This window comes from Salvelinus fontinalis, chromosome 16 (genome assembly GCF_029448725.1).
Source record: "Salvelinus fontinalis isolate EN_2023a chromosome 16, ASM2944872v1, whole genome shotgun sequence".
NCBI lineage: Eukaryota > Metazoa > Chordata > Actinopteri > Salmoniformes > Salmonidae > Salvelinus > Salvelinus fontinalis.
In genome coordinates, this window is record NC_074680.1 from 404,352 (window position 1) to 426,290 (window position 21,939).

At 44.6% G+C, this 21,939-nt stretch overlaps 1 protein-coding gene across 1 annotated transcript in view; it reads left to right on the forward strand.

Moving 5' to 3' along the window:
- LOC129812506 (ALK tyrosine kinase receptor-like) overlaps positions 1-21,939 on the forward strand; it is a 779,676-nt gene that overhangs the window by 227,183 nt on the left and 530,554 nt on the right. The window contains exon 2 of the mRNA XM_055864118.1: positions 16,642-16,752. Within this exon, the coding sequence (XP_055720093.1) occupies positions 16,642-16,752 (111 nt within the window). The remainder of the gene's footprint in view (positions 1-16,641; positions 16,753-21,939) is intronic.

Genomic DNA, 21,939 nt, shown 5'->3' on the forward strand with positions numbered 1-21,939 from the left:
ACAATTTTTCAGCCTCTGAGTGTCACAGAAATACACCACTTTGAATGAATAAGATAAACATTTTAATGACATGTTTCTATGGATTAAATTGATCAAAATAGCTGTCCAAAACATGGACAATATACAAAAACAACTACTATAAATGTGCGAACATTTTTAAAGATATGCTAATTTGGGGAAATTTAAGCCATTTGTATAACAATTGGTTAAATACATTTTTAAAAAAGTGTTGCTGCTTGACAGACAGTATTTCTTTGCAATCATTTCCAATTTGACCCCATTTGGTGCTTTTTGGGTTATATTGTATTCTATTTACTTTGACGCTTTCAGTTCAGTGAATAGGGATAGTTCAATGTGTCACGCCCTGGCCTTATTATTCTTTGTTTTCTTTATTATTTTAGTTAGGTCAGGGTGTGACATGGGGAATGTTTATGTTTTGTTGGTTTTGGGTGTTTATTTGGTAAAGGGGTTATGGGGTGAAGTATATGGTTTTGTGTTGAGTGTAGATGTCTAGCGTTGTCTATGTTGGTTAGTCATCTAGGAGAGTCTATGGTTACCTGAATGAGTTCCCAATTAGAGACAGCTGATTTCGGTTGTCTCTGATTGGGAGCCTTATTTAGGGTAGCCATAGGCTCTCATTGGTTGTGGGTAATTGTCTATGTCAGAACGTTTGTAGCCTGTGTGTGGAAGTGCACAACGTTATTTAGCTTCACGGTCGTTTGTTGTTTTGTATAGTTTTGGTAAAGTGTTTCGTGTCGTGTTCATCTTCGTCTTTTAAATAAAAAAAGAGAAGATGTATTCATATCCAGCTGCGCCTTGGTCCTCATTCTCTCCAGTACACGATCGTGACAGAATTACCCACCATCGGACCAAGCAGCGGAAAACAAAGCAACAGGAGCAATACAAGGATTCATGGACATGGGAGGAAATTTTAGACCGGGAGGTACCAGGAGAATATAACCGCCCCAAAGCTGAGCTGGAGGCAGCGAAAGCAGAGAGGCGGCGATATGAGGAGCTAGCTCGGAGGCAGGAAAAGGAACCTACAAAGGATCTGGGCTACACTACGTGGGAGGAGATCGACAGGTGGGCGATCAACCCAGGGAGAGTGCCGGAGCCCGCCTGGGATTCTCTGGCGCAGTGCGAGGAGGGATACCGGCGAATGGAGGCAGCACGACGAAGCGGTAGGAAGCCTGTGGGAAAACCCCAAAAAATTCTTTGGGGGGGGCTTAAAGGGAGAGTGGCGAAGTCAGGTAGGAAACCTGCGCCTACTCCCTGTAATTACCGTGGAGAGCGAGAGTACGGGCAGACACCGTGTTACGCAGTAGAGCGCACGGTGTCTCCTGTACGTGTGCATAGTCCGGTGCGGGTTATTCCACCTCCCCGCACTGGTAGGGCTAGATTGGGCATTGAGCCAGGTGTCATGAGGCCGGCTCAACGCGTCTGGTCTCCTCGGGCCGGCATACATGGCACCTGCCTTACGCATGGTTTCCCCGGTTCGCCTACATAGCCCGGTGCGGGTTATTCCACCTCCCCGCACTGGTTGGGCGACCGGGAGCATTCAACCAGGTAAGGTTGGGCAGGCTCAATGTTCAAGAGAGCCAGTACGCCTGCACGGTCCGGTATTTCCGGCGCCACCTCCCCGCCCCAACCCATTACCACCAGTGCCTCCTCCACGCACTAGCCTTATGGTGCGTGTCTCCAGCCCGGTATCACCAATTCCGGCACCACGCACTAAGCCTTTTGTGCGTCTCCAGAGTCCTGTGCATCCTGTTGCTGCTCCCCGCATTAGCCCTGAGATGCGTGTCCCCAGTCCGGTACCACCAGTTCCGGCCCCACGCACTAGGCCTAATGTGCGTCCCCAGGGTCCAGTATGCCCTGTTCCTGCTCCCCGCACTAGCCCTGAGATGCGTGTCCCCAGCCCGGTGCCACCAGTCCCGGCACCACGCACCAGGCCTACAGTGCGCCTCAGCCGGCAGGAGTCTGCCGTCTGCACAGCAATGACTGAACTGCCCGTCTCCCCAGCGCCATCTGAGCCATCCGTCTCCCCAGCGCCATCTGAGCCATCCGTCTCCCCAGCGCCATCTGAGCCATCCGTCTGCAATGAGCCTGCAAAGCCGCCCGTCTGCCATGAGCCTGCAAAGCCGCCCGTCTGCCATGAGCCCACTGAGCCGTCCGCCAGACAGGAGCCGCTAGAGCCGTCCGCCAGACAGGAGCCGCTAGAGCCGTCCGCCAGACAGGAGCCGCTAGAGCCGCCAGCCAGACAGGAGCCGCTAGAGCCGCCAACCAGACAGGATCTGCCAGAGCCGCCAACCAGACAGGATCTGCCAGAGCCGCCAACCAGACAGGATCTGCCAGAGCCGCCAACCAGACAGGAGCAGCCAGAGCCGCCAGCCAGCCATGAGCAGCCAGATCCGTCAGCTAGCCATGAGCAGCCAGATCCGTCAGCCAGCCATGAGCAGCCAGATCCGTCAGCCAGCCATGAGCAGCCAGATCCGTCAGCTAGCCATGAGCAGCCAGATCCGTCAGCTAGCCATGAGCAGCCAGATCCGTCAGCTAGCCATGAGCAGCCAGATCCGTCAGCTAGCCATGAGCAGCCAGATCCGTCAGCTAGCCATGAGCAGCCAGATCCGTCAGCCAGCCATGGGCCATCCCTCAGTCCGGAGCTGCAGTCCCTCAGTCCGGAGCTGCAGTCCCTCAGTCCGGAGCTGCAGTCCCTCAGTCCGGAGCTGCCATTCCTCAGTCCGGTGCTGCCCCTTACCCTGGTGCTGCCCCTTACCCTGGTACTGTCCCTGACCCTAGTACTGCCCCTGACCCTGGTACTGCCTCTTACCCTGGTACTGCCCCTTAGTCCGGAACTGCCCCTGAATGCAATGGGGTTAAGGTGGAGGGGGGTCGTTTGGAGGAAGCCTAGGAGGTGTTTAGGTACTGTGGTGACGTGGGGACCGCGACCAGAGCCGGAGCCGCCACCGTGGATGGAAGCCCACCCAGACCCTCCCCTAGACTGTGTATGGTGCGCCCGGAGTTCGCGCCTCAAGGGGGGGGTTATGTCACGCCCTGGCCTTATTATTCTTTGTTTTCTTTATTATTTTAGTTAGGTCAGGGTGTGACATGGGGAATGTTTATGTTTTGTTGGTTTTGGGTGTTTATATGGTAAAGGGGTTATGGGGTGTAGTATATGGGTTTTGTGTTGAGTGTAGATGTCTAGCGTTGTCTATGTTGGTTAGTCATCTAGGAGAGTCTATGGTTACCTGAATGAGTTCCCAATTAGAGACAGCTGATTTCGGTTGTCTCTGATTGGGAGCCTTATTTAGGGTAGCCATAGGCTCTCATTGGTTGTGGGTAATTGTCTATGTCAGAACGTTTGTAGCCTGTGTGTGTAAGTGCACAACGTTATTTAGCTTCACGGTCGTTTGTTGTTTTGTATAGTTTTGGTAAAGGTTTTCGTGTCGTGTTCATCTTCGTCTTTTAAATAAAAAAAGAGAAGATGTATTCATATCCAGCTGCGCCTTGGTCCTCATTCTCTCCAGTACACGATCGTGACACAATGAAATTGCATATTTATATATTAATCTACATTTTGGTGTTGTTAAACTAGCAATATGTAGCCCATGTATCAAATACTGTCTGGCCAAAAATAGTATGACATCCCATAATATTTTTGGCCAGACAGCATCAGATATATGGGCTACACATACATTTCCTTTTCCTCTTCCTCAACGACGATGGCAGTATTATCAGCAGCACCTGTCTTTTTATTTAAAAAATGCTTATTGTATCTCTCTTGCCTAGAGTCGAAGGGCCCGGGGCTGGGTTTCTACTCAGCTAACATGGAATTGTTTTATGGTGGTCATACCACCGATCATTTAGCTATTTGATTTGTTATTGTAGGATCCATGTAGGTCTAAAAAAAATGTTTTTAATTTGCTACTAGCCTATGGAAACATATTGAATTACAGATTCATACATGGAAAAAAGATAGTCAAACATGTAATCAAATGGAAGTATGTTTTGAAGTGTTTGTCCTATATCTGAGAGATAAGAAAGCTCATATAATTAAATGTGTTTGTCATGAAATAACCCCGATACCTTTCATGTGGAAATGCCATATTCGCTTCCATTCATCAGGGTTGGTGCCTGAGTTGAGTCCCGTGACACTTGTGGGAGTTATAGCGCAACACCAACGGGTTCGTGACAGTCTCAACTTTTCATAGAGTGGTCATATTAGTATGTAGCCAAAAACCGCTCGGACGCTACAGACGTTTTCGTGAGAAGAGTGATTTTCGGGATGTCTCCTGGTCTGATGAAATACCGCTGTAGCTCGGCCACCTACCACTGCAGATGCAGAAGATTTGTAACAATTGCCCAGCTCAAATCAAATTGTATTTGTCACATACACATGGTTAGCAGATGTTAATGCGAGTGTAGCGAAATGCTTGTGCTTCTAGTTCCGAAAATGCAGTAATATTCAACGAGTAATCTAACCTATCAATTTCACAACAACTACCTTATACACACAAGTGTAAAGGAATGAAGAATACGTACATAAAAATATATGAATGAGTGATGGTACAGAACAGCATAGGCAAGATGCAGTAGATGGTATCGAGTACAGTATATACATATGAAATGAGTAATGTAGGGTATGTAAACATATGAAGTGGCATTGTTTAAAATGGCTAGTGATACATTTTTACATTGTTGAAGTGAATGGAGTTGAGTCAGAATGTTGGCAGCGGCCACTCAACGTTAGTGGTGAGATAGAATCAGTTTTTCAGTCTCTCGGTCCCTGCTTTGATGCACCTGTACTGACCTCGCCTTCTGGATGATAGCGGGGTGCACAGGCAGTGGCTCGGGTGGTTGTTGTCCTTGAGGATCTTTATGGCCTTCCTGTGACATCGGGTGGTGTAGGTGTCCTGGAGGGCAGGTAGTTTGCCCCCGGTGATGCGTTGTGCAGACCTCACTACCCTCTGGAGAGCCTTATGGTTGTGGGCGGAGCAGTTGCCTTACCAGGCGGTGATACAGCCCGACAGGATGCTCTCGATTGTGCTTCTGTAAAAGTTTGTGAGTGCTTTTGGTGACAAGCCACATTTCTTCAGCCTCCTGAGGTTGAAGAGGCGCTGCTGCACCTTCTTCACAACGCTGTCTGTGTGGGTGGACCAATTCAGCGTGTCTGTGATGTGTACGCCGAGGAACTTAACACTTACTACCCTCTCCACTACTGTCTCGTCGATGTGGATAGGGGGGTGCTCCCTCTGCTGTTTCCTCAAGTCCACGATCATCTCATTTGTTTTGTTGAGTGTGAGGTTATTTTCCTGACACCACACTCCGAGGGCCCTCACTTCCTCCCTGTAGGCCATCTCGTCGTTGTTGGTAATCAAGCCTACCACTGTAGTGTCGTCTGCAAACTTGATGATTGAGTTGGAGGCGTGCATGGCCACACAGTCATGGGTGAACAGGGAGTACAGGAGAGGGCTCAGAACGCACCCTTGTGGGGCCCCAGTGTTGAGGATCAGCGGAGTGGAGATGTTGTTACCTACCCTCACCACCTGGGGGCGGCCCGTCAGGAAGTCCAGTACCCAGTTGCACAGGGCGGGGTCGAGACCCAGGGTCTCGAGCTTGTTAACGAGTTTGGAGGATACTATGGTGTTAAATGCTGAGCTGTAGTCGATGAACAGCATTCTTACATAGGTATTCCTCTTGTCCAGATGGGTTAGGGCAGTGTGCAGTGTGGTTGCGTTGTCTGTGGACCTATTGGGGCGGTAAGCAAATTGGAGTGGGTCTAGGGTGTCAGGTAGGGTGGAGGTTATATGGTCCTTGACTAGTCTCTCAAAGCACTTCATGATGACGGAAGTGCGTGCTACGGGGCGGTAGTCGTTTAGCTCAGTTACCTTAGCCTTCTTGGGAACAGGATCAATGGTGGCCCTCTTGAAGCATGTGGGGACAGCAGAGTGGGATAAGGATTGGTGTAATATGTCCGTAAACACACCAGCCAGCTGGTCTGCGCATGCTCTGAGGATGCGGCTGGGGATGCCGTCTAGGCCTGCAGACTTGCGAGAGTTAACAAGTTTAAATGTTTTACGCACGTCAGCTGCGGTGAAGGAGAGTCCGCAGGTTTTGGTAGCGGGCCGTGTCAGTGGCACTGTATTGTCCTCAAAGCGGGAAAATAAGTTGTTTAGTCTGTCTGGGAGCAAGACATCCTGGTCCGCGACAGGGCTGGTTTCTTTTTGTAATCCGTGATTGACTGTAGACCCTGCCACATACCTGTTGTTTCTGAGCCGTTGAATTGCGACTCTACTTTGTCTCTATACTGACGCTTAGCTTGTTTGTTTGCCTTGCGGAGGGAATAGCTACACTGTTTGTATTCGGTCATTTTTCGGTCACCTTGCCCTGATTAAAAGCAGTGGTTCGCACTTTCAGTTTTGCGCGAATGCTGCCATCAATCCACGGTTTCTGGTTTGGGAATGTTTTAATAGTTGCTGTAGGTACAACATCGCCGATGCACTTGCTAATAAACTCGCTCACCGAATCAGCATATTCGTCAATGTTGTTGTTTGACACAATACTTTTCGGAACATATCCCAGTCCACGTGATCGAAGCAATCTTGAAGCGTGGAATCAGATTGGTCGGACCAGCGTTGAACAGACCTGAACGCGGGATCTTCCTGTTTTAGTTTCTGTCTATAGGCTGGAAGCAACAAAATGGAGTCGTGGTCAGCTTTTTCGAAGGCAGGGCGGGGGAGGGAAGTTAGAATAACAATGATCCAGGGTTTTGCCAGCCCTGGTTGCACAATCGATATGCTGATAGAATTTAGGGAGTCTTGTTTTCAGATTTGCCTTGTTAAAATCCACAGCTACAATGAATGCAGCCTCAGGATATGTGGTTTCCAGTTTACGTAGAGTCAAATGAAGTTCGTTCAGGGACATCGATGTGTCTGCTTGGGGGGGGGGAATATATGCGGCTGTGATTATAATCTAAGAGAATTCTCTTGGTCGACATTTGATTGTGAGGAATTCTAAGTCAGGTGAACAGAAGGACTTGAGTTCCTGTATGTTGTTATGATCACACCACATCTCGTTAATCATAAGGCATACCCCCCCGCCCTTCTTCTTACCAGAAAGATGCTTGTTTCTTTCGGCGCGATGCGTGAAGAAACCAGCTGGCTGTACCAACTCCGATAGCGTGTCTCGAGTGAGCCATGTTTCTATGAAACAAAGAATGTTACAGTCTCTTATGTCTCTCTGGAATGTTACAATTGCTCGGATTTCATCTACCTTGCTGTCAAGAGACTGGACATTGGCTAGAAGTATGCTTGGGAGCGGTGCGCGATGTGCCCTACTCCAGGGCCTGACCAGAAGACCGCTTCGTCTGCCTCTTTTATGGCATCGTTGTTTTGGTTCGCCGGCTGGGATCCGATCCATTGTTCTGGGTGGTGGGCATACATCCCTACTGTATGTAATAAAACCTAAGATTACCTGGGGTACCGATGTAAGAAATAACACGTAAAAAAACTAAATACTGCATAGTTTCCTAGGAACGCGAAGCGAGGCGGCCATCTCTGTCGGCGCCGGAAGTTACTAATGAGGCCCCTTGATGTGAAGACCGAGGCAATTGCCTCTTCTGCCTAATGGTAAATCTGCCAGTGGCTTGCTAGTTCTCTGAGTGCCAAATACACATATGTTATGTTTCAAGCTCCAACAGTGCAGCAATATTTAGCAATACAATAACAATACACATGTAACATTTTTCTTAAAAAAAAAACTGTTTGGGATAAGGGGCAGCATTTTCACATTCGGATGAAAAGCGTGCCCAGAGTAAAATGCCTCCTACTCAGGCCCAGAAGCTAATATATGCAGAGTATTAGTATATTTGGATAGCAAACACTCTGAAGTTTCTAAAACTGTTTGAATGATGTCTGTGAGTATAACAGAACTAATATGACAGGCGAAAACCTGAGAAGAATCCAACCAGGAAGTGGGAAATCTGAGGTTTGTAGTTTTTCAAGTCATTGCCTTTCGAATATACAGTGTCTATGGGGTCAAATTGCACTTCCTAAGGCTTCCACTAGATGTCAACAGTCTTTAGAACCTTGTTTCAGGTTTCTACTGTGAAGGGGGAGAGAATAAGAGCTGTTTGACTAAGAGGTCTGGCAGAATGCCATGAGCTAAGTCAGGCGCATGGCCGTGAGAGCGAGCTACGTTCCTTTTTATTTCTAAAGACAAAGGAATTGTCCGGTTGAAACATTATTGAAGATTTATGATAAAAACATCCTAAAGATTGATTCTATACATCGTTTGACACGTTTCTACGAACTGTAATAGAAGGTTTTTGACTTTTTGTCTGGACTTGCTCGCGCCTTGTGAATTTTGATTGGTGAACTAAACGCGTTGACAAAAAGGAGGTATTTGGACATAAAGATTAACTTTATCGAACAAAACAAACATTTATTGTGGAACTGGGATTCCTGGGAGTGCATTCCTGGGAGTGCATTCTGATGAAGATCCTCAAAGGTAAGTGAATATTTATAATGCTATTTCTGACTTTTACTGACTCCACAACATGGCGGGTATCTGTATGGCTTGTTTTTGTGGCTTAGCGCTGTACTCAGATTATTGCATGGTGTGCTGTTTCCGTAAAGCTTTTTAGAAATCTGACACATCGGTTGCATTAAGGAGAAGTATATCTTTAATTCTATGCATGACACTTGTATCTTTTATCAAGTTTATGAGTATTTCTGTAAATTGATGTTGCTCTCTGCAAATTCGCCGGATGTTTGAGGCACAACATTACTGAACATAACGTGCCAATGTAAACTGAGATTTTTGGATATAAATATGAACTTTATCGAACAAAACATACATGTATTGTGTAACATGAAGTCCTATGAGTGCCATCTGATGATTGTGACTCCTCTCTTTGGCTGGAAAATGGCTTTATGATTTTCGGTGACTTGGCGCTGACCTAACATAATTAAATGGTGTGCTTTCGCTCTAAAGCCTTTTTGAAATCGGACACGATGGCTAGATTAACAAGAAGTTGAGCTTTAATTTGGTGTATTGCACTTGTGCATGTATGATATTGTTTTGAATTTCGCGCTCTGCCAATTCAGCTGATGTTGTCTAGGGCTAGGGGAACCCCTAGCCTTATTAAGAACAAGAAATTAAGACATACAATAACACAGATGTCCAGACGGATTTCCCCCAAAACGATGCAGGCACGCAAATAGTATTTAATCGCAAGGAATATATCATAGTGTTACGTCCGTCGTTGAGTGAGTGAGACCAAAGCGCAGCGTGGAAAGTGTTCATGATAATTTAATAATGAAACCCCGTCAAAACAACAAAACAATATAAAAGGAACGTAAAGTTCTGCAGGGCTCTCAGCTACTGTGCAAAAACAACTTCCCACAAACTAGGGTGGAAAAACGAGCTGCCTAAGTATGATTCCCAATCAGAGACTACGATAGACAGCTGCCTCTGATTGGGAACCATACCCGGCCAACAAAGAAATAGAAAACTTGAATGCCCACCCAAATCACACCCTGACCTAACCAAATAGAGAAAAAAAAGGCTCTCTAAGGTCACGGCGTGACACATAGGTTGTCTTCTTCACAGCAGCAACAAACATTTGAGAGAATGGGTAAGCACACACATGGTTGTTGTCACAATAGCTTAGGTGTCTTATATTTCTTAAACTTGGGCTTATTGCAACATAAAAAAATGATCCAGTACATGTTAGTTTGCTAAACTTGCTTCGTGTGATGGGTAACTTATGAAGACTTGTGCCTGAATACCTGGCAAATGTCCTGGGTTCAATCCCCCCTTGAGTGCCTCCATAATACATGGTTTGGAGTGTGCCCTGGTGTTATGATTAAGTTAAACAAATGCAATGATCCTTCAGAATGGCATAAGCCCCCGATCAAGGTACACCTCAATAAGTACCGCACATGTGCACATGGAACATTTTGATTACCAACGGCTATGTCTCAATGTATTTCCTGACTCAATTCCCATATTTAACCTAGGGCTTTTCTGAATTGGAAACTGGAGCTTGTCTGAATTGATTGGAACCAAGGAATTCATTTAAATGTAACATATACTGCATGAGCATCACCTATGATCCACCAATCATTGGGTGGGTGGAAGGTTGGGGGTGTATACCTTCCCATTTATCGTAGTAACATTCCAGCAATTGAACACATGGAGGGGAATGAGGGTGGAGGGGCTCTGACATTTTGGAAAGCTCTTAACCTTTTACTGCAGTGGGCTAAATCAGGGTCACACAGGAGTGTTTCTTGGTGTTCTTAAACAAATCTACTTTGAAACAAAAGTATACACCTCACACACATGGTTATGGGCTTAAACAGAAGACACATGTACCATGTCAGATAACAGGAGGTTGGTGGCACCTTATTTGGGGAGGACCGGCTCGTGGTAATAGCTGGAGCAAAATAAGTGGAATGGTATCAAATACATCAAACACATGGTTTTGATGCCATTCCATTGGCTTCGTTCCAGACATCATTATGAGCCGTCCTCCCCTCAGCAACCTCAACAGTGTCAGATATAATCAGTTATACCGTGGAGTAGAGTTAAAATGTATTACATTTTGAGTTTGCATTCCAATATTACACTTTGTATACATCACAGAAGACTGAAATGTAACAAAACCAATGTTCGGTGGGTTTTTTGAAATAATGTTTATTCATTTTGAAATTATGAAAATGTTTAACTAATATTCCACCCATGAGGCCACTAGGTCATTTGACTGTAGGAAAGGCTGCTGGAAGTCAGACAGGTAAGCGGAGAGTCAGGAAGGCCTGATGGATATCAATACAGCTCCTTTGTGTTGAACTGGAGGTGCAAATCCGAGCATGGCTCTGACGTTTTGCCGTTTGACTTTGACCAGCATTTAATGACCCATCACGGCCGGACAGCAAATCAATTTATTAGGCAGTAATGTATGTAACCAGAGGTCAATCTTTTCTCTCATCTACAAACAGCATGCATTTTCACAGTTGTTGTGGTGTGTTTGTGTGTGTGTGGGGTTGTTATTCCATCGTGTTCTGCCTCAGAACCCCTGTGATCACAGCTCTAGAGCCCCAAAGGCTGTGTGTATTATGCATGTATGTTTGTGTGTGTGTGATCACAGCTCCAGAAAGGCTGTGTGTGTATTATGTATGTGAGTGGGTGTTTAGGTGGCAGGCTTTTACTATGTGCAGTTCAAGCCTCATTGATCAATCTATGGAGCACTTGTGGTGCTTTTTTAAAAGAGGGGGGGATGTCACAGTTCGCCTGATGGATGTTTGGTGAAGCTGAAGTGAGCTCCATAGAGTCTCTGTTGCAGCGTAGGCTGTGTGGTGGAGGAGGGGTTGATCATCCGAACATCACTTCATAAATAATGCTTTGAATAATGCAGTCAGATAGAGCTGGTTGACATGGACTGAAGGGACGTGGTAAAAATAGAAAGAACATTTGTTATAATGGCCGTGCTGGCCTTATCGAGGGGTCCGATGAGCCTAATAGAGGGAAGGGTATGAGGGAGAGTGGCAAAGAGGAAAAATCCGATCTGTAACTGCACTCACATTAATGTGCAAATCTATGGTGCACATGAGTGCATTGGAGTCTCTGTGTGAGTCTCTCAATACTCCACTATCTATATAAAGTGTTGCTCTAATATAAACACGGACGCTTAGAAGTCAAGCTAAGGGACAGGCACTAGAGAGAGATCGCTGGCTTATGAATTTCGTGCTGTGCTTTCTATCAATTTCCCCTTTAGTGCTAATTTGAAATGATTAAAGGATTTTGGTTTGCCGGGCTTCTTCTAAGGGTACAGTGTATTGAACGATGCATTTCGGTCATGGGTCGTTCCAATTTATAAAGCACAAGAAAGAGGATTTCTACACCCACCTAGAATATTTCTGTAGTTACTAACAGATGCAATTAGTATTCCTAAAACATTATTTTGTTGAAATATAATTTGATCTCTGAGAAATTAAAGTACCCAACATCCGATTTGGACCACACTTCTTCCTACCAATATGTATGTTTTTTTGTTTGTCATTAGCCACCCACTGACCCCCCACACCCCAAGCCAATCCCACCCCAACAACCAGTATACAGTGTGGACAGGCTTGAATTGTGAGGATGACCACACAATGTATTTTCATCCTGATCCAAATCTATTGGTTTTCTACCAAAAGTTGCAAAGAAAACGTTATGATCTATTTAATAAACACAAGAGACCAGCAAAATGTATAAAAGAGCATGGCGGTATAGCAGGAACAGTGGCAAATAGTGGTCAAAACCTGGTACCTTCAGACTACTTTATGGTAAGTAATGCAAGTGACTATAATTACAAATGTATCTGAACTGAACAGGGGGGGGGGGGGTGTCCCCAGATTCACAGGGAATACATTACATAGTATGAAGAAGCAATATTCCAAGCCGCAGCTTCATACTACTTGTCAAACATAGAGAGCTGATACTGTATACTGGTTGTTGGGGTGGGATTGGGGTGTGGGAGTCCGTGGGTGGCTTTTGACCATTTTGGGGGATTTTTTATGTTTTACTCATTGGTAGGAAGAGGTTTGTTCCAAATTAGGTACTATTTGGGTATTATATGTATTGAATATTATCTGAATCCTATCAAATAAAATGTCACATTTACAATCAATCAATTAGCTTAATTTGTCAGAGATAAAATTAAATTACAACAAAATGGTATTTCCTGAATGCCAATCTGAATGCCAAACCGTTTCTAACTACAGAAACAATGTCAGAACAATCTGAGATGGTGATTGTCATAGCTTGCTGGAATGACATGGATACACTCTTCCTACTGTGAGGACTGAGGGGAGAGATGTAGAGAAAGAACACAAGAAAGACAAGAGAGGAAAAGAAACACAAAAAAAGGCAGAGAAAAAGCAACACAACAACGACACAGAAAAAAGAAAGAAAGACCCGTGGCAGGGCTCAATTACTTTGCACTTCTCCGACTGTCAAACTACCGTCCCATCTCCTATTTGGCATTAGACCACAAATTGGTCACAAAGTAATTAGCCTCCAAGTTTACGGGGTTTAAGAAAGTCATAAAAAAACGTGTCCTTAGGTAATTGCAACAGCTATTATTGTCCTATACCCAACTCTTTCGGGCCCCTTGGAACTTACTTTTCATCGCATAACACTAATGCTGTCGTTTCTGGAGTTTTGACTAAAGGACCGAACTTGTATTTATTTTCGCAAATATCCCTCGGTACTCCAAGTGAATGCTGTTCTTAGGATTCTTCAGCGATAGAACTGGGGTAGAAACATTAGCAGCCCATCCCATCCCTTCATTTGCGTTTGGAGAAGTACTTTTTTTCACAAAAAAATCCACCTTTATGATAAATTATTGCGATCTATCATCGCATTTGCAGACTAATGTACGATAGCTTACTGTTCCTGATGAGTAGATTATATGGTCATAATTAAGCCTAACATAACCTCTACAGAGTACCTAACCAGGATCCGGGAGCACCCCCCACCTCCCCCACACTGATTAGCATCGCTAGCATAGCGTCACAATTAAATAGTAGCATCTAAATATCATTAAATCACAAGTCCAAGACACCCAATGAAAGACACAGATCTTGTGAATAAAACCACCATTTCAGATTTTTTAAATGTTTTACAGGGAAGACAAAATATGTAAATCTATTAGCTAAACACGTTAGCAAAAGACACCATTTTCTTACTCCAACAGTTTCTTACTCCATCAGGTGCTATCACCAATTCGGCTAAACTAAGATATTGATAGCCACAAACCAACAAACAAATTCATAAGATGACAGTCTGATAACATATTTATGGTATAGCATAGTTTTTTTTTTTTAAATGTGCATTTTTCAGGTATAAATCACAGTTCTACATTGCAGCTGCAATCTGATATAGTGCTGATGCAGCTAGAACAATTACAGAGACCAACGTTATATAACTAATTACTTGTCTTAAAACATTTCAGAAAAAATACACAGCGTACAGACATTGAAAGCCCAACATCTGGTGAATCCAAACAATATTTCAGATTTTTTAAATGTTTTATAGCGAAAACAAAATGTAGCGCTAAATTAGCATAACCAGGCCAGCCAGAACCAGCTGGACGCGCCCGACCAGTTCACATGCACGACAGATATATGAAATAACATCGTAAATTGGGTCTTACTATTGCTGGTCTTTCATCAGAATGTTGATCAAGGTGTCCTTAGTCCTGATGAGTCGTTCAATCCATTCACAATGGCAACTTCCCCTCTTCATTTAGCCTGGGTACTGGTCGACTGGCACGGTCCCTGTCCAAAGTTAAAAAACTCAAAGAACGGAACACGGCAAAACTCCCGAAAAAATTCTAATAATCTGATTAAACTATATTGAAAAAACATACATTACGGTGATATGGTCACATGTATCAAACAAACTTCGAGACGGAGATAGTTTTCATCCGTAACGTCAGCATAACAAAAGACAATGGCACCTCTGAAAACGCGCATCTCAGAAACCGGAAGTTGTCGGTCACGCTAAAGAAATAGGTCTTATTTCACGTCAGTACAAGATAAACAAAAAATTTCTCCTCTGACGTCTTCCAGACACCCAGAGGAAGAAGAAGGAAGTGTGTTTCGGGTCATAGGTCGCGTGACCATATATAGGCAGAGCTTTGAAGCGAGCATACACATCTTGCAATCTTCTTCTGGCTCAGGGAAAGTGCTGTGAAATGACCTGTGTTTGACTCAGAGACAAAATTGGAACGGTTTTAGAAACCATAGCTTGTTTTCTATCCAATGGCATATGGTTATATGCATATAGTAACAGCAATAATTGAATAAGAGGCAGTTTAATCTGTAGAGGCAATTATGCTAATGCGAAACAGCACCCCCTGTATTCTCAAGAAGTTGGTCATAATTAAGCCTAACATAACCTACTCACTGCAAAAAAAGACCATCGGAACAATGCCTGCCTTCTCTTTTCTTGCTCAGCCCCAGCTAGAGGATTTTTTCTTGTCGTTGCACGATCTGGAAAACATTTGACCTTTTATAAACAGATTTCATGCAATTCTACAACGCTTTACATGATTGGAGACATTAGCCAAATCTTTCATACCACAAAAATGACATGTAAATGACAAACAATAAAAACATCCTCGTCTTGAGTGCAACCATCTAATCTAGGCCTACAATAAAGGGTAGACAGTAATTGTACAACGGCTTTGTATCTAGTCTTGAGAACTACATTTTTATCCTAAAGAAAACTTTCCAGTGGCACTGACTCACCCAATGCTAAAGACATTGAATATGCGCCAACGGTCTCCGCTAGTGCCAATAAAAAGGCCACTGTTCGCTCAATATTGGGAGTTGAAAATTTTGATAACTAAAGACTGTTGTGATTCAAAGGAGAGATCTTTTTAGATTTCTTCAAAACAATCAAACTTTATTATTAATTATTGCAATAATGGAGCTGGTCAACGACCACCCTTAAGTGATCGCTGAGAGACCAAATAAGCAGGGTTAGGGTACAACTCTTTCTAGTCCTCCTGAGTCTCCGTGACAAAGAACAGATGTGTCAAATTATGCAAGGGTACATTGTGCTCTCACGCAACAGACTACAAGATTTACATGGTGCCAAATGTCTGTCTCGATGTCGTTTATTAATTGTTTATACAGAAATACTAATGTAACATAGGACACTAGGTCCTTTCCTCAAATGATGAGGTCCAGTGTCCATCTGAGATGTGGGAGAAAATAAACTGGAGGGAGGGTTTGCCTGGCACAGGCAGACAGGCCAACATTTCACACAGACACTGATCATTGAATGGAACGCAGTCTTTAGGTTTTATCACCAAGACATCGTAAATCAACTGTCAGCGTTAAGCCGCAGAAGAATAGACGTGTGAATGTACTAATACAAGAATATAAAGTAATGTGAATAATATGTTGTAATTTCCACCACAAGACAGAGTTTTCTCTTTGTCTTCTCTTTTGTGTTTTTTTGCGTCATTGTATTTTGAAATATTGCGATAGGCCTATGCCTATTTTTGATGCTTTTCACTGACAGCCGGACAGAAGTAATTATATCATTTTGGCAAATGTTATTCAATTTAATTTCTATTAGACGAGCTGCCTTTGCTTGATCCTTCAACCTACACCTCATTGTTGTAGAGAACAAAGGTATCTAGAGATTTGGGATTCAAATGTTGAACAGAAGAACAAATAACTTCACCCGCTGTGATCTCCCTTCAAAGCGTCTGTGTCTGGTGTAAAAACAACGTGTCAATTCGACTATATAGCCGCATGAGATGAATCAATGGTGCATTATCAGAGCATGCAGACACACCACGGGACGATATCAGCACACTAACTTCTCAATCCTTCCTATCCAATAAATACGAAACAATACGAATGGAGTGGGATTTCCCCACTCGTTTCAAAAGAAAAGTGTCCTTTAACCACTTTCAACTATTCATCCATCTCTCGCCTGTCCCCCTCCCTTCATGTGTATCTGAATAAGCAATTGAAAAGATTGGTGAATGTAATTCCGTTCTCCTTGAAAAAAAAAAAAACGATATGTTTGTCGTGTTGCATTATCATGACCGTGTCTTCTGCGTCTTTCTTCAAGGTGAGTCGCTGGTGGGCCGAACCGGACTGGGTGTCCCACGGGGTTACTGGAACTTCTCCTGGCTGGCCGAGGATGAGCTAAACTCCCCCAAGGTCGTGGCGCCGACATCAGGTGAGCGTCTAGTTAGCGTTTTGTTGTCAGAGCCTCTAAGATGAACTGACAGGCCCCATCACCCTGTGTCCCAAAACTACGGCGCTCTCTTTATGTGATGTGACGCTTGCCGTCAGCTCTCCAACAACATCCATAACCGTCTCAGTGTCGTTCGTCCTTCGCCCTCTGCGGTTTTGTTTTTCACCGTCCCCGGCACATTTAACATTTTGCAGCCTCTGGGATGTTCTTTCTCGAAGTCACTGAATTTGAACTGAAACAAGTTTAGCTGAAGTGTTCTTTCTCGAAGTCACTGAATTTGAACTGAAACAAGTTTAGCTGAAGTGTAATTTAAAACCAGTGTTACTGTGTTTCATGTGTTACTAAAACAAGGAGTTCTACTGAAACTCAGGTGCAGTACATGGATATACACTGAGTATACAAAACATTAGGAACACTTTCTATGACAGACTGACCAGGTGAATCCATGTGAAAGCTATGATCCACTTCAATCAGTGTAGATGAAGGGAAGGAGAAATGTTAAAGAAGTATTTTTAAGCCTGGAGACACATGAGACATGGACTGTGTATGTGTGCCATTCAGAGGGTGAATGGGCAAGACAAAAGATTGAAGTGCCTTTGAACGGGGTATGGTAGTAGGTGCCAGGCACACCGGTTTGTGTCAAGAACTGCAACACTGCTGGGTTTTTCACGCCCAACAGTTTTCCTTGTGTATCAAGAATGGTCCACCACCCAAAGGACATCCAGCCAATTTGACATAACTGTGGGAAGCATTCTGTGGGAGTCAAAATGGGCAAGTATACCTGCAAGCATCCTTGCAGAGCTTAACACCTTGTAGAGTCCATACCCCGACGAATTGAGGCTGTGATGAGGGCAAAATGGCGGGGGTGCAACTCAATATTAGGAAGTTGTTCTTAATCTTTTCTACACTCAGTGTATGTCTGTCCATTATAGCTTAGCCTCTTACAGCACATTCAAATCACTGGGACTCCAAGGGTCAGCCAGGTTGGACTTTCACCCTCGCGGACCCTTGGAGGTCAGAGGTGGTTTTGTAAGTGATAATTCAGAGATGGCTGGCACTAAACTGTCACCACGTTCTGTTTATGAAGCGCTTCCCTCCCTGTAACTCCCAGGAACTTTGGCTCAACCGCCTGTAATTGGCAGCTATGAGACACTAATTGGTGTCACTCTGTATAACAGGGCTCCATTTTGATTTAGAGGGAACTGGCCCGTCGGCCCGAAACGAGCGATACCCGTGTGCGCTGTCACTCCATATGGGATGACAGAAATGTCCCTCACCCAGTGACGTCCACTCACTAACCCCCAGAAAAAGAAGGAGGGGGGGTTTCTAACTAGCACTGTGCCTTCGAGATTGATGAATCAGGATAGTTAGCTGGGAATGAGAACGACACAACATCTAGACATGAAAAGCGCAAATGACATAAACAGCTCGGAATGAGAATGCTTCCGCAAATATGGCCCTTGTGGGTTGAGGGAAAGCAAATCTTCACGGTGACCAACATATATTAGTTGACTCTCACTAGAATGTTATGTGTGATGACAATGTGTATGGGTTTGGCAAACGTTTAGTTGCCAAAAACAGGAGGCGATTGTGAGATACATGAGCCTTAATACAAAAAAAAGTAAAAGCCCATCTTCAAAAATAATCTCAGAGAAGAAGTGCTAGGATCAGGACCCCGCTGGCCATATAATCTTATGATGATCTAAAAGGCTAAACTGACCCTTTATCAGCACTCATCCTCTGACTCTGTGAATACGGCCCCAGAGCTTTAACAGGGCCCAGAACACTTAGCATCTTTGGCAAACCTATTGCATGGTTGAAAGCATTGTCGCATGGGGTACTGTTGAGCGCAAACAAACAGTGCCTTCTGTTTGCTATTCCGAACCAATACTGTACCTACAAGACAAACTATAATGTCAGTTCGGTGAGGGGGCATTCTGGAGAGTGGAGCCGAGTGGAGGGAGGAAGGGAACGGAAGAGGGTGGTGGCCTGTGAGCACTACTGTGCTGCTGCAGGCCCGGTGATAGACCTTAGCTGTCTCCACAGCATCTGCTTGGTGCTGGCATTTATTATGGCCACTTGCCACCAGCAGCATGGGCAAACCCCCCCCCTCCTTCCTTTCACTTTCGCCCTCTGTCTTTTCCCACTTCAGCGCTATCTCTCCAACTCTCTCTCCAGATCGAGATGGATTGTCCTGATTCAGCCAATGATTGCCAGCGATGAGACAGACCCAAATGGACACTTGTGGAATGGTCCACTATAATGGGGGGGGGGACTCATCGTATGTAGTGGGGTTCTCAGTACTTGGAGAGTCACACAATTTGAGCCACAACATCTGGTTGGATGTTTGACAGTGGGAATTTGTGGAGACTTAGAAACAGAGGAGCTTCAAGAGGTGCCACTGTGTCAACACCTGTCACCTGTCAAGTACGGTTGAATGATCAATACCTGGTGTTGCGAGAATGAAACACCATCCTCTGATCATCATCCAACCTCCTTTGTTGATAGTTGACCATTCATCCTGCCTCGTGTATTTACCATTTCGCTCTCTCTCCTCGCCAACCTGCCCAAATCACTTCCCCCTCATCTACTACAACCCTGGGTTGAGGCCACGCATCCAGGCAGTCGCCTCGGTAATACATTGAGAGCAAGATAGGTTTTTGATGGAAATCAATCTTCAGGTAGCAAAAATAGAGCAAGGACCAGATGATTACCATACATTTTTGTTCCCCCAGTGCGGCTGTCTGAGCATGTACGTTTTATTTCATTTATCCTATCCACATCTTGTATTGTCTCCTCTGTCTGTCAAAGAGGACTCACTACTCATCTATTCATCTGTCTGTCTGCCATTTGACAGTGTGGATCCATCTCAGAGGACAGTGAATGAGTTTACCCTAGATGAACCAGGCCATAAAAAAGTGGAATCGAGACATAAAAAAGCTGGAGCCCACAAGCGATTCAGTAGTAATCAAGAACATAAACATATTCATCATTCCAGTTAAATGATTCACAAGCACATTTGTCAACTCGTTTTCAGGATGCATCGGGTACTGTCGAATGCAAATACATGAAGTGTTTTTTGATTTGAGAAAAATGTGCGTTGTGATGCGTGGCTCAAATGTAGCAATTTAATTTGAATTCTAAATCAAGATAGCCCCCTTCGGTATGCATCTAGACAACCTCTGACTCTGAAAAGCAGCAAGGGTGTTCAATCTCTGTTACCTTTGATAAATGGGGTCAGGGTCATTGTGTCATGAACGGGTTATTAAGCAATCAGGAACCTTTTTAACACAGCCAAATGCAATAGGACGGTGGGGTAGGTGCATCATAAGAAAACAAATGACAAGGGTTTGAGGGAAATGACTAACTGGTGTCTCCAAGTGGCCACACACCTCTTGAAAGTGTGCACAGTTCCTAAGTCATTTCAGTAAACTTTTATGACTCGAAGAGTCTTTGTGGGCCTCCCGAGTGGTGCAGTGTCTCAAGAAGCAGTGCGGCTTGGTGGGTTGTGTTTCGGAGGACGCAGGGTTCTCGACCTTCGCCTCTCCCGAGTCCATACGGGAGTTGCAGCGATGGGATAAGACTAACTACCAATTGGATAGAAAAAAGGGGTAAAAGTTTTTTTTTAATTCTTCAGCGTTGAGGTGATAAAAAAAAAAAATCTCTCATAGCTGTGCCTTTGAGGAACTAAAACAAGCACACTTAAACTCAGCGAAAAAAGAAACGTCCCTTTTTCAGGACCCTGTCTTTCAAAGATAATTCGTAAAAAATCTAAATAACTTCACAGATCTTCATTGTAAAGGTTTTTAACACTATTTCCCATGCTTGTTCAATGAACCATAAACAATTAATGAACATGCACCTGTGGAATGGTCGTTAAGACACTAACAGCTTACAGATGGTAGGGAATTAAGGTCACAGTGATGAAAACTTAGGACACTAAAGAGGCCTTTCTACTGACTCAGAAAAACACCAAAAGAAAGATGCCCAGGGTCCCTGCTCATCTGCGTGAACGTGCACAAGATTGGTACGTCCGAACATCACACCTGCGGGACAGGTACAGGATGGGAACAACAACTGCCCGAATTACACCAGGAATGTACAATCTCTCCATCAGTGCTCAGACTGTGAGAGGATGGAATGAGTTCTTGTAGGCTTGTTGTAAGGCAGGTCCTCACCAGACATCACCGGCAACAACGTCGCCTACAGGCACAAACCCACCGTCGCTGGACCAGACAGGACTGGGAAAAAATGCTCTTCGCTGACGAGTCACGGTTTTGTCTCACCAGGGATGATGGTTGTATTCGCATTTATCGTCGAAGGAATGAACGTTACACCGAGGCTTGTACTCTGGAGCGGGATCGATTTGGAGGTGGAGGGTCCGTCATGGTCTGGGGCGGTGTGTCACAGCATCATAGGACTGAGCTTGTTGTCATTGCAGGCAGTCTCAACGCTGTGCTTTACAGGGAAGACATCCTCCTCCCTCATGTGGTACCCTTCCTGCAGGCTCATCCTGACATGACCAGCCATACTGCTCGTTCTGTGCGTGATTTCCTGCAAGGCAGGAATGTCAGTGTTCTGTCATGGCTAGCGAAGAGCCCGGATCTCAATCCCAATGAGCACGTCTGGGACCTGTTAGACCGGAGGGTGAGGGCTAGGGCCGCCCCCCCCCAGAAATGTCCGGGAACTTGCAGGTGCCTTGGTGTAAGAGTGGGGTAACGCCAGTAAGAACTGGCAAATCTGGTGCAGTCCATGAGGAGGAGATGCACTGCAGTACTTAATGCAGCTGGTGGCCACCAGATACCGATTTTGACCCCCCCCCTTTGTTCAGGGACACATTATTTCATTTCTGTTTGTCACATGTCTGTGGAACTTGTTCAGTTTATGTCTCAATTGTTGAATCTTGTTATGTAAATACAAATATTTACACATGTTAAGTTTGCTGAAAATAAACACAGTTGACAGTGAGAAGACATTTATTTTTTTACTGAGTTTAGTAGTTGTTGTAGTTGAAACAGAACCCTGCATTAATATTGTTGTTTACGCAATTCAAAACAGCCCATTATAAATCGCAATCTGGGTCAGGTGGGCATAATTGGAAAGCTTGTTATATTGCCTGCTAGGTAAAAATATACAATGTTACAGTGTTAGGCTTTCACAAGGCAATTC